This window comes from Lactuca saligna, chromosome 2, assembly GCF_052625555.1.
Source record: "Lactuca saligna cultivar CGN05327 chromosome 2, ASM5262555v1, whole genome shotgun sequence".
NCBI classification, from domain to species: domain Eukaryota; kingdom Viridiplantae; phylum Streptophyta; class Magnoliopsida; order Asterales; family Asteraceae; genus Lactuca; species Lactuca saligna.
Genome location: NC_136418.1, coordinates 154,106,579 through 154,120,523, shown reverse-complemented (window position 1 = coordinate 154,120,523; position 13,945 = coordinate 154,106,579). Strand labels below are relative to the sequence as shown.

The window sequence follows — 13,945 nt, the reverse complement described above, 5'->3', positions numbered from 1 at the left end:
AGCCCCAGAGGCACAGGAACAAAGGACGAATCGAACTTTTAAAGGGAAGTGAGATGGACTGTGCATTTATTTTTAATGCATGTATTGGCACGTGGAGTTTATTTATTTATATAAATAGGGTATTTGAGAAGTAGGATTTTATAAATGTTTGTGGAGATAAGCAATCTTCGATTCATTTAAGTTTTCAAGTGTAAGATATTGAATTTGATATACAAACTTATTATTATTATTATTATTATTATTATTATTATTATTATTATTATTATAACATTTACAGAGATTATATGAATTTCAAATATTATATTATTCAGAAATCTAAATATAAACTAGATGGGACCGTTGGCGCTGTGTTCGGTTTTTTTCCCCTTATTTGAAGTTGTACCAATTAGGAGAACATAGTATTATGTTAATGAAAACAAAGTGACACACAATTACTATGAAACATAATCACATTTGAATAACAAAACTCATTTTTCTACTAAATTTTGTAAAAAAGTTGCTATTTATGCTTTAAGAAATATGAAGCTCATGGTAAACTACATTGCTATTACCGGAAATTTGCCTAATAAACAATTGCAAGAATAACTAATTAAAAAAATAAAATTAATTAAATAATCATATACATGATATATTTGGCAACCCTAAACTAATTACACAACCGTCAGTAATAGATATAGTTACACAAGTTACTAGAGATCCCCATTGTTGAAAGTCGTAGAGGAGGCAGAGGTGAAATGGTAAGGGTGGCATTATCATTTCACTCATACAACTCTTATGTCAACTTGTGTATAGCCTCATAAACGGGTGAGTTTGCATTTTTTTCCCTCCAAAGTCACAAGAAAGGAGTATGGAGGCTTGCAAAAGTAAAAATTGGTAAAGTATGGAAATACCCATATATGAAGTTTCATTAATGTTTAGAAATGATCCGTGAAAGAGTAAACCTAAATAAAAATTGGAACACATGATTTACCTTTCTAAGAATTGGGAAAAATTTATAGTGAGTTCCACTCCTTTGCAAATGTCATAGTATGGTCGCTTGCATATAATATATATATTTTTAATTATATTACAATATCCTTACCCAGAAGTAACTTCAAATTTTGTTTTATACAAAAAAAAATATATGTAACCTGTTTACCTAACTCTTTTATGTAAATCCAATGATTTAATGATTTAATGTCTTGGGATCCAAAAGAAGTGACACAAATAAATATCAGTTAATGGTTAACTGCTTATCAAAATAAAATAAAGTAGACAAACCACATGTAACATGAATAAGCATCACCTTATCATTAAGGTTGATAATTTCATCAATTACTGCATAATAAATTTTGTGTTAGAACTCTGCCAATCAGTTTAAAATAGTAAACCAACATTTAAAAAAAAATGATTCTTACTCCATCATCAACTGCAATTGGTCTTCCAAGGCGATTCAACTCAACTTCCGTCTCTTTAAAACCTTTATTTATTAGGGAAATAATTCCCGATTTTTTTTTGCTTTAATTACAATTCCAAATGCTATAAATAAACTTTCCAGCATTCCAGGAAACCCATGCACACTAGCATGATGAGCTTGTAATTTTAAGATGTCATTACTGATGGGTTTTAAGAAAAAAACATCAATCCTATGGTGCAAATGCAAAACCTAAAGTTTTGGATCTAGGTTTCTCTATTATACATGCAAATTATCCAAAGCTTACAAACCCTAGATATAGCATACATAATCCAAAAATATCAAATATAACAAGTTTAGATGGTTACCTTGATTGTAGATTGAAGATCTTGAGCTTTTAAGAACCTTAGCACCTCAAATGTTGTGCCTCTAATAGATCACAAACACCAAAGCAAGTTGGAACACAATAGAGAGGGGGGGGGGGGGGGAAGGCTGGAAATCAGCTCTTAGACTCTTCGTAGGGTTGTGGCAGCCGATCCTTGAAGCCCTGGGGTCCTATATATATATATATATATATATATATATATATATATATATATATATATATATATATATATATATATATATATATATATATATATATATATATATATATGGAGCTACTATGGTTTCAGTCAAAATCCTAATTGGATAGCTTAGGCCTTAAGCACTCCAAAAGAACCTTCTAGAACAAGGCCTCGACAAAATCTATGTGGGCTTCCACCTTGATTTCATCCATCCCTTCTAAGGGATCCTCAGCCCAAAATCCAAATTATCTTATAATTGCAATTCCAGTCCCTTAGGTTCAATTAACATCTTTTGATCACAATATTAATTTCTTAATTAATTCTTGACCAATATTAATTAACCAATATGATTTCTCTTTTAATATGTTATTCATATAATATATTAATAAACCATAATAACCTCATCCTCCATTAATCATCCAGTCAAGTTGCTTCGATGAAGGCAACCCAAAAGGACCATGCTACAATGGGGTCAAGTACATACCAAATATAGTTATGGATTTAGACACTAATCCAATAATTACGTGTAGGCTTACATAAATATTTTGGACCATAAAGCTGAATCACAATTTTGCAGAAATAGTGGAGACTATCTCGTGTAGTCCTAGCAGACATCTTAAAACTCTCGTCCAACGCATCAGGCGTAATGTCATATGCTAACTGACGAAGTGCGGCCATGTATTTTTGTAAGTGAGTGAAACCGGGTGTACCTCTTGCATCGTAACGTTGTTGGAAATAATAGCACTCCCTCGTTACATCTTCAAGTATACGTTCGTATAAACGTTTGAACATTCTAAAGCACCTACGAAAATAGTACCTTTGATAAGTGGTATTCTGTAACATCCATAAAATTTGAACCAAAATTTAAACTTTTTTAAAACATTTCAAAACCCATAATTATTACAAAACTTATTTTCAAAATAGTATAACGTCAAAGTATCCCAGAAAACAAAATCATAAAATGTGAGGGGCTGTACGATCACGCATTCGCCTTCCCGCGATCATCTGAAGTACTTTAAACCAAAACTCAAACTGAAAGCCTGAAGCATAGTGAGTTCCCCCAAAATACCGATACATAAAAAAAAGCACACATAATAACAACATGTAATGGGTCCACAACTTTATAGACTGGATTACCCCTGAGCCCACAATATGAGTTTGGCTTACCCTACAGGCCCACAGCTCACATCTGGCTTGCTCCCTCGGTCCTTCGACTATAATGAAATGACTAGTCCTCGGTGCGAGTCTGGTATGCTCTCCTGGCCCTCAGCTCGCATCTAGAATGCTTAGGAGTCCTTAGTATGAGTCTGGCATACTCTCCCTGGCCCTCAGCTCATATCTGACATACTACAGGGTTTGTTGGTCACCGCATAGAGCAGTGCAACCTCAACCCTACCCACATAACATGTCGACATATAATACTAACTATGCATACAGATAATCAGGCCATATCACAGGTAGTCCTACAGATCTACCAATAATCAACTAGCATGCATAACCACTCTCAGAATACCATAACAACTAGCATGCAACACCACTCATACTCGGCATGTCAACAACTACTAGGATATCAAATCAAATGGGTTGGCCTTGGTGCCGTAGACCCCTTAGTATAGTGAAGAGAATTCAACTCACAAGTATCGACTCAAGTGATAAGCTCAAACTCTCGAATCACAGCCACAAACTCCACCACCTATATTCACCATAAGACCACCTCTATAAATTTCCAATTTACTAAAATACCCCCAGAAGTCAACAACTACTAGGATATCAAATCTAATGGGCCGACCTTGGTGCCGTAGACCCCTTAGTATAGTGAAGAGAACTCACATCATAAATATCGACTCAAGTGATAAGCTCAAACTCTCGAATCACAGCCACAAACTCCACCACCTATATTCACCATAAGACCACCTCTATAAATTTCCAATTTACTAAAATACCCCCAGAAGTCAAATTGGTCAACCCTTGGTCAAAGTCAAAGTCAACAGTCAATGTTAATAGTCCATGTTCACCCAACTCGTCGAGTGCAGCTTACTGACTCGTCGAGTCCTTCCAGAACTTGAGAAATCCTGAAAACCCTAATTGACTCGCCGATTTTCCAACCAACTCGTCGAGTCCATGCGTGTGCAGATGTTGGGGAAACCCTAACTGGCTCGTCGAGTCATCTTACTGACTTGTCGAGTCCATGCATAAACCAAAAACGGGAAACCCTCTTTTGACTCGTCGAGTTGACTTATGCAATCATAGATTCCCTTTAGTCTTTTTCTCATATAGATGTTTTTTAAGCCACCTTAACGTCCCAAAATGCAGATCTAACCTCCTAGGGCATGATTTCCACGTAAAGTTGCAAACTTTACATGCATGCATGGTCTTAAATGTCAAAACCAAGTGATAGGGAAGGTTTAACCCAAAAGGAAAGGCCTTAGCTTGACAAATCTCATAACTTTATAGCTATAGGGACCATGGGGAGTCCAGATCTGAAGTTACAACTTCAGATCTTGCCTCAATACTTGAAATGACTCCCAAATGTGCTAAAGATAGCTCTAAACCCAAACATGAAGAGATTTAGCTAAGGATAAGCCAATGTATCAACTTAATACCTTCAAAATGATGCCAAGATGAAGTAGAGTCAGACCCACAAGCTCCTCTCTGCCCCAAGCTTCTTATACTTCACACCTCCTTCACAAAATGCACAAAAATCACCATTTAAACCTCACAAACACTCAAGAACAAGGTAATATCAATTAGGGTTTCTCTCAGCCGTCATGGGGTGGTAAAGGATTGGAGGAAAGGACTTAAGGTCCTTTACATAGGGTGCAAACCCTAAAAATTAGGGTTTTATCTCCCAACTCCTACTCGTCGAGTCCGGATCCTCCGACTCATTGAGTAGATCCAATAATCCAGGCGGGCTAACCCGCCTCTACACGATGAGTTGGGGACAACCAACTCATCGAGTATGTCCATAAATATGTCATATAATGCTTAAAACTTGTACCTGGGAATCGGGGTGTTACACATTCTCTTGAAAGTAGTCTTGTACCAAACGTTGGTTGATTTTCCCGATTTCTGCAAATATATCTTCGTATTCTCCATTGAGAACTTTCGGCTGTGTTATTACATAAAGCATCATATGTTTATTCCGTCATTTGAGCACAAACAATAGCAGCATTAAAAATAATTTGAAATTCTTCAGAAGATGAAAAAGATGATATTTTCTATTAATTTGAGAGAGAAAACAATAGAGAAATGTAAAAATTTGGTTTTGGTTTGAAAAATAATAAAGTATAAAAAAAATGTTAACATATTTGACGGTTTAACGGTCATTACCACCACCAATCAATCAAAATTCATGGCCAAAAAAAGGTGAGGTGTGGCCTAACCGCACTCGAAAAAGAGGGGGGGGGGGGGGGGGGGGGGGGAACGGTTGACACGTTTTTGAAAGACAACTTCACTAAAGCAATGTTAAAAAACACCAAAGTTACAACTTTTCGAAACCACAGGTCCACATTTGACACCTTTTTGAAAGATTTCATTACTTTGCCACTTTTCTGTAGTCATGGGACCATTTTTTGAAATTTTGTCTTTATTTTATAATAAACTTGCACATGTCACTGTATCAAAATATAGTGAGAGTTTAACCGTTCAATATTATATCAAATTATGCGTCCTTAATTGGCAACTCATTGATCCAGTTTTCACCTTTATCAACTTGCAGGTATTGTCGAATAATGATAGATGTCATGTTATTTGCTTTATAAAACTTTTTAAGTCTACATAATGATAGATGTTAATAGGCTCATACCTTCATTCTAAACATCACATAAGGTCTATCTTTATTCTTTCTAAGTGAGCATTATATTCTACTTTGTACAAGTTAAAGTCTTATCAATTCCACCAACATAACATATGTAACATGTAAACACATATCAACTACTAATATTTTCCAAACATTATTAACTTATAAAAATTACAAGTGTTACAACAAGCAGAGGATTTTGCTTAACCACCCAGAATATAGTCACAAGTGGAACAAAGATTGAAGATCTATGGGAAATCCCTTCTAACTTAACAATCTTACAAACTAAAACCATGGAATATGGAATATAACTTGTTTACAAATACCATTTTGGGTTATCATAACAACCACATACAATAACAATAAAATAATAAAGATAAACATATGTGAGTGTTTTGGTCCTTCTTTTACATATGTCGAGTAATTAATTATAAAAATACAAAGATAACCATTATTTATTGTTAAAATTATATCATGTTTTATGAAACACCCGTCCACACCAAAATGTTTAACAAATTCCAATTTCTTTAACAGATTTAATTTCTTTCGAAAACATCCTGTGTACGCTATATATTAATATGTATCATTTGATAGTCAAGGTCAACTTTGATTATTTAATGTACTTACTGGTTACAATTATACCGTATCAACTATTTCAGTTTTCTGCTAGAAAATGATATGCTGAACAAAACCTATATACCATCATCCTCAGATGCATACATATAATGTGTAAAAATGGTTTTACACTTCAACACTTGCAATCTTCTATGTAAAACCCTCCAGTTTTCCACCAAGTTTTAGTTAATCATTATGTTGAGCAGAATTAGGCTTTTGAAGACTAACCAACGAGTAGTAAGCTCCAGTCGGCCCTTTCGCTAACAACGAACTATGGTTACCTTTCTCGACCACCTTCCCTTTCTCCAAAACCGCAATCGTGTTGCAACTTTGTATGGTACTCAACCGGTGGGCCACCACCACACTAGTCCTCCCGACCATCATTCGCTCCAATGCATCTTGTACTACTTTCTCTGATTGACTATCTAATGCACTCGTGGCTTCATCTAGTAACAAAACTGATGGATTTTTTAATATAGCACGGGCTATAGCAACACGTTGTTTTTGTCCTCCAGAGAGTTGTATCCCTCGGTCACCACACTGCGTGTCATATCCGTCTTTCAAAACCGCTATGAAATCATGAGCATTGGCTGCTTTAGCAGCCTCAATGACTTCCGATTCACTAACTTCCCCAGAAGCCCCGTATATGATGTTTTCACGAATAGTACCAGCGAATAATGCGGGCTCTTGGCTCACAAGTGCGATATATTTCCTCAAACTTCTTAAATGGTACGACCTTATATCTCTTCCATCGATTTTCACAACCCCTTTCATTGGGTCGTAAAAACGCTCGATAAGCCCGATAATGGTCGATTTCCCGGACCCACTCTGTCCCACCAATGCAGTTGATTTCCCAGCTTCAATATCGATTGAGAATCCTTTAAAGATCATGACGTCAGGCCGCGCAGGGTACGCGAAGTCCACATCGCGTATCTCTACGTGGCCTGTAATGATCTCGGGCTTTTTACCATCAGCGTCCTCGGGCTCTATGAGGGTGTAACGGTCCAATACCGCGAATACAGACTGCACCGCATCGGACCCTTTGGCTAAATCATTTGTCATGGTTCCAGCATCTGCAATCACCCTACCGGTGCTTACTAATATCATAAACGTTTGGAAAAGTGCTTTCGAACCAAGATGACCATCGCTAATCAACTTCCCACCATACCAAAAGTCTAGAGCCCAAGTACAAGCCATAAGGCTTTGAGAAAACCCAAGACCAACTCCCGCATACCAAGCTTGCCGGATGCTTTCACGCATTGGTGCTTTTTGTGTCTCTTCGAGCATTTTGAGGATTCGTGCTTGAGATGAAAAGGCAGTGACTGTACGTAGATTCGAGACAGCTTCAGCTGCGAGCTTGCTGCTCTCTTCTTGTGATTTCATGGCTTTATGTGACATGTTCTTTAATAAAACTCGTTTGCAATAAAAGCATACGATAATCAATGGCTGAACCGCAATCATAACCAATGCCAATCTCCATGCAAGCACTAATCCCATAGTGCATGCAATCAACACCGCGGAAATTGTTTGAATCAGAAGAGCGCATCGATCACCTACCAACGATCGCACCTGTAAAATCATTGTTGACATATCGGTTTATCACTTGTCCTAAAAAACGAGATTTTTATTAGAAAATAAAAAATGATAAATGAACATAATTAAAAAGCCATACCACATTGGCATCTTTAGCGAGTCTTGAACAAATGGCTCCACTTGAATTTTCATCCTGGTCGAACCACCCTATTTCAAAGGTGAGTATCTTTGACAACATCCTTTCCCGGACTCTTTTCGTCAAGTACTCACCCATGGCTGCAAAATTATAATGCTGAATGATGTTTATTACCATAGAGAAAACCGCCAAACCAGCAAAACAAAGTGAATAAATAGCCGTTTTGCGTTTGATCTCATCATGATCAGCCAAGAAATACACCGATATCACCGACCCCATTGCAAAAGCATAAATTGGCTGAATTGCACCAAACAAAATCGCGCCAATACTTCCGAACAAAGCTTGCCTCCATTCAGGAATGTTCATCGCTAAGAGCCTCTTAAAAGAAGGCACTGGAATTTCTTGGTCTGCTCGCATCGTAATGTTTTCACCTCCACCATGGCTGACCGAGTTTGCTGAGCTTGACCGGCTCACGTTAACTGACCTTCGACGACTGCTCGTGTTGTGGACATCGAATCTTGAAGAAACCGATGAAGGCCCAGGTAGTGGGAAAAGATCATTAGGGTTTTGTTCGTCGTTTTGTTTGGTTTCTTGAAGGTGGATGAGGGATGTGTATAAACCATCTTCGATTTGAATGAGGTCATCATGGGACCCGGACTCCACCACCCGGCCCTCTTGAACCACCACTATCACGTCGGCGTTTCTGATTGTGGACAGGCGGTGAGCTATAACAATGGTGGTTCGACCAACCGCCGCTTGATCAAGTGCCTCTTGAACCACTCGTTCTGATTCAGTGTCGAGTGCACTTGTTGCCTCGTCTAAAAGAAGGATACGTGGGGACTTGATTATTGCACGTGCAATTGCGATTCTTTGTTTTTGTCCACCTGACATTTGAATTCCCCTTTCACCAACCTATTATTGATTTTTCCAACAAAAGCAGAAAAAATTATGATAATTATGGAATTTTTGGAGAAGCATATTTTATAGTTTAGAGTTGACAAATCGTAACGTGTGGAAATAAATATATATGGAAGTGAAAGGTGTACACAAAATTCATTGTATTATACTATATAGTGATAGTTATAATAATATATATGGAAGTCTTGATTCAGAGTTTGTGTCATGTTTTGCCACTACACCGCTTGGAGCTTGTTCCCCTTTGGATTAATTTATGCTTAAAGCAGGGATCTTTGACGAAAAAAAAAAATCAAAAGATACGATCATGAATGACTAAAATAGAGCCTAACTTATCTTCATAGGGACTCTTTCTAAACCCCAATTCACTTTCTCACAAGTACTTAGAAACTACCAAGAAACTAGTGATAGTGATGATCTTTAGCCAATTCACTTTTATCTTATTAAACGAACCAAGGCAAGAAACACGCCCACAGCTTTTTCTTAATTTATGTCGGCATCTCTTTTATGTTACTTGCACAAGTTTCATTTTTCTAAGTCCAATTTTTTACTTTATTTTAAATAATATTTAATTATGGAAACATCATAATATTCGTGATTATTAATAAATGCTAGAAAAGAGAAAGGTGGAAAAAGAACCTGGGTGTCATATGTCTGAGGCAACTGGGAGATGAAGTTATGAGCGTTTGAAGCTTTGGAAGCTTCAATGACTTCATCCATGGAGGCATCTTCCTTGCCAAAAAGTATGTTCTCTTTTATGGATGTCGCAAATAAAGCAGGCTCCTGACTAACCAACCCCATTTGTGATCTTAGCCATTTTAGTTGAAGCTTATCAATACTCACCCCATCTACACAAATCTCTCCACCTTGAGGATCATAAAACCTCTGCAACAATGCGATTACAGTCGATTTACCAGACCCACTCCCACCTACCAACGCCACCGTCTTCCCCGCCGGAACTTTTAAGTTGAAGTCTTTGAAGATCACAGATTCCGGTCTCGAAGGGTACGCAAACCTCACATTCTTGAATTCGACTTCCCCAGAGACTTGTTGTAATATCTCCCCTTCCATGTTATCTGAATCGATCTCCGGGACTCTTTTAATAACTTCCTTTATACGTTCACTGGCAGCCATGGCATCGGAAAAGTACTTCACGTTCGACAGTCCAGAGCCCAATGATCTGTCGTCATCGGATTTATTAAAGATATTCTCAAAATCCATCATTGAAAACGACACGATATGCAAGTGCAAAGTAAATAAGCAATTGAATGGGCTATCAAATCAATAAAATATGGAAAAAAGTCAAACATTACCATTATTAGAGTTTTCTTTTCACATGGATAGACACAATACATGTAGATAACAGAAAGGCTGCTATCATAGAAACTAAATTATTCCTTTATGAAATGTTAAAAGTCCATACGATGCACACAACCCGTTTGATGAAATAACCGAAACAGAAAGAAACTTACAGTCCACCAATGGCGATGGCAGCTCCAACAGCAAATACAGTTCCCCCGCTAGCTCCATTGTACATCACCATCCTACTACCATACCAAGACAAAAAAGACCAAACTGCAAAAACGACGCCGTTGCTGCCAATCGCTATTCCTTTAGCCAAACCTTGCTTTAACCCTAACTTCACAGTACCTTGAAGAGCAGCAGAGTACTCTGTTATCGTCTTGTTTTCACCCACAAAAGAATAAACGGTCCTCACGGATGAAATCGCCTGCTCCGCCACTGTACCAGCCTTATTGTACTCCTCCCTGATCTTTCTCGACAAACTCATAAGAACCCTTCCGTAAATCAAACCAGGTATAACTAAAATTATAATAAACGGAAGCCCAACAATCGCTAGCCTCCATAGTAATATAAACGCCACAACATACGCCCCACCAAAAATTGACATGTTCATCAAGAACACAGGTACCTGTTTTTTTATTTCCACTTAAAAGTCAAACACTTGTAATGATTTTAGACTCATGGAGTCATGGTCATGAACGTACCTTTTCGCTGATGACTTCTTGAATCACGAGACTATCACTGGAAACACTTGTAATGATCTCTGCTGTGCTTGTCACATTCAAGTCGAAATACGCCACTTCTTGCCTTAAAACTGCTTTCAAATAAGCCGCCCTTAATCTTGATGATTGTCTCTCTGCTGTTCTTGCCCAACAATATCCCTCTGCAACAAAAATCATTTCATGATCTGAACAATATAAAGAAACTTCTCGCTTGTTTAAATGGTTAAAATTATTGGTTTTCTTGAATGATCGAAGCCATGTTGAGGAATGCAAATTCTTAATTTTTTTTACAGGGCTAGATTATCAAGTCGATAAAATGCTTGAAGCAGTTACTTGCGCCGTAATTCATCAGATAATATTATAAATCCCACGTTTTTATTGAGAAAGACATGAGTGAAATTGAAAATATTATCTGAAAGACTGAAACCTACCAAGAAAACAGGAAACCCAAATCCCAATAGCCATGTAACAAAGATTCACTGCATTCTGCAACCGAAAAATGGAAGCCGCGTTAGATTTCTGCAGCTTAATCCGTATAAACTTGATTTGTTTGATTGTATTGTATATACGTATGTGTTTGTAATTTATAATATTGACCTGGTTGATTTTGTCAGTGAAAACAGTCATGGATGAAGATGAAGAATCTCCAATATTGTTCATGATTTTGCTGGTGATAAGTAACATCGTCGGCATGGAAATTCCGTCGCCGACGGCGCCTAAAAACCCAAGGGTCATCAGAAACATGTCGGCACCGTCGGCATGCATGAAAATCGATCGGAATGATCCATTTCTGATCTTCTTCTTTGTCTCTGTGCTTTGTTTACTCATATTGACGGACGAATTTTGAGGGTGTCAGGTGTGAGAGAAACAGGGACAGAGGACAAATCGAAGTTTAAGGTAAGTAGGAGGGGACTCGGTGTATTTATATTCGTGTCAAATATATAAGGAAACGGGAAATAAGGTTAGCATGTGAAGCGTTGTATGATAAGTAAGGTGTGGTGTCATGAATTAAAATAAAGTTTTGACCTTTTTTTCTCTTTTTTAAAATTTAGTTTTGCCAATAGAATTAGGATTTCAAATTGTTCGTCACTAATGACGACTTGCGTTTAAGCATCTTCAACTCATAACGTAATCTTCTAATCTTATTCTCAGTCCCCATCACTCGCAATTCAATTTTACGCATAATGTCTACATTAAACCCTCTATTTATCTAAATATATAGATGAAACCATCATGTGGTTGAATTCTAGTGGCCAGGGAATGAAATTACGTATGATAGTACGACCATGCACAATATATGGTTCAATAGAACTTATAGAAGTGGTGAATGAGTTGGAATGCTAAGTTCAACTATAAGATTATGTCAAGTTGGAATATAATGAACAAAATAAATTTAAAAAAAAATAGCCCACATTCTTAATTATTTAATCATAAACTTATATACAAGGACTTTAAACATTCATTTCATATATATATATATATATATATATATATATATATATATATATATATATATATATATATATATATATATATATATATATATATATATATATATATATATATATATATATATATAGTGAGAGAGAGGTGTTCAAATGTTATATGTAACAAATGGTAGTTTAGTCATTATATGTATACAATTGATTATATTCCAAAATTATAATCCCTAAAATATGGTTCGATTTCGCTTAAATAGAGTGTCTCTCAATAACCCTAAAATAATCACCATACAACACATTTTTGTTTCCCCTTTGTGGACCTAAAACAAAGAACGTCTCCAATATGTACGTCTCTTTCTCTGTCTTCAACAATCCTTAACAGCAAGCTTCCAGCGATCACAACAAGCTCCCCGGTGTCCTCTATCCTCTGTCTATCGGTATGTCCACTTTCCTTCCTTTTATTCATTTCTAGTTTCTCCATCTTGTATCATTTTCTATGGATTTAACTTTGTTGATTTTCGGTTTTTCACTTCAGTAATCAAGTGCATATTATGTAATACCCTTACATGTATGTAATCAAGCACCAAAACAATGGCATATCCCTTCATTCCCCATCACCGCTATCACCCTCCTTCTTCCTGATAGCTACTGGCGCCATTGTGTTCCTTACGTGGAAGAGCGATCAAGGTTTAATTCAGGTAACCTAGAACGTCGTTAATTACTTTTTTCCTACGGTCTCTTTTCTTGTGTGATTGATTCCTTTCTCTCAATTTTTCTATTTCTTTCGACTTGAGATATACATGTTTATTAATATATGCCTAATCATAAATGATTATACATATATGTCTGTTCACAGATTAAGTAATCATATATGATTATGGTGGTTGGTGGCATATGAGGTAGTGGTTGCAGAGGTGGCGGTGGTATAAGTAACAGATGTGGTGGTGGTGGGGTCGGTTGGTGGCAAAGGTGGTGGTAGTGGTGTAGCTATGGTGATTGTGTGACATCCCTAATTTCACGGTCAGAAAAGACCGATTTTGTTTATGCTGTATAATAAAATTAGAGTAACTTTTTAAAGAAAGTGTTGCAGAAATGTATTTTCATTACATTACAATCGGGATGTCATCGTCAATACAGATCAAAAGCATAAACCAAAAACAACATAGGCCTTACAACATTTCTATTTATTTTTACTAGCCTATAATCCATAATCTCTCATCAGATCATCGCATCTATGCTCTTGTGTCAATACCTGTAATACAAGAAACTGAGCGGGTCAGGCTGGGGAGCCTAGTGAGCACATAGGGTTTTCAACCCACAATAAATAAGTTTAATATTATTTTCATCAAATCATTCAACCCGATTACCCGTTCCCTTTATCCTCACTTTACGTCCCTAAGGCATCTACTATAAGGGGCCTCGCCTAAAGATTTTCATCAAGGCGACAACACTGCTTAGGGGATACCTCAGCAATTTATGTCAAATAAGGCAACTGAGACATCCCCAAAATCACGGCCAGAAA

The 13,945-nt window shown here is 36.9% G+C and overlaps 1 protein-coding gene and 1 long non-coding RNA gene across 2 annotated transcripts; one reads left to right on the top strand and one right to left on the bottom strand.

Moving 5' to 3' along the window:
* Positions 1-6,344: 6,344 nt before the first annotated feature.
* Positions 6,345-11,889, bottom strand: LOC145032205 (ABC transporter B family member 15-like). Its single transcript, XM_078980940.1, has 7 exons — positions 11,579-11,889; positions 11,413-11,467; positions 10,964-11,142; positions 10,430-10,887; positions 9,597-10,137; positions 8,046-8,954; positions 6,345-7,942 (listed from the first exon to the last, which is right to left on the bottom strand). The coding sequence occupies exons 1-7, from the start codon at positions 11,807-11,809 to the stop codon at positions 6,560-6,562; spliced, it is 3,756 nt and encodes a 1,251-aa protein (XP_078837066.1). The 5' UTR covers positions 11,810-11,889; the 3' UTR covers positions 6,345-6,559.
* A 798-nt stretch (positions 11,890-12,687) lies between these two features.
* LOC145029232 (uncharacterized) lies at positions 12,688-13,504 on the top strand. The gene is made up of 3 exons (XR_013676424.1): positions 12,688-12,860; positions 12,959-13,121; positions 13,280-13,504. It is a non-coding gene; the product is annotated as an uncharacterized LOC145029232 (long non-coding RNA).
* Positions 13,505-13,945: the final 441 nt, after the last annotated feature.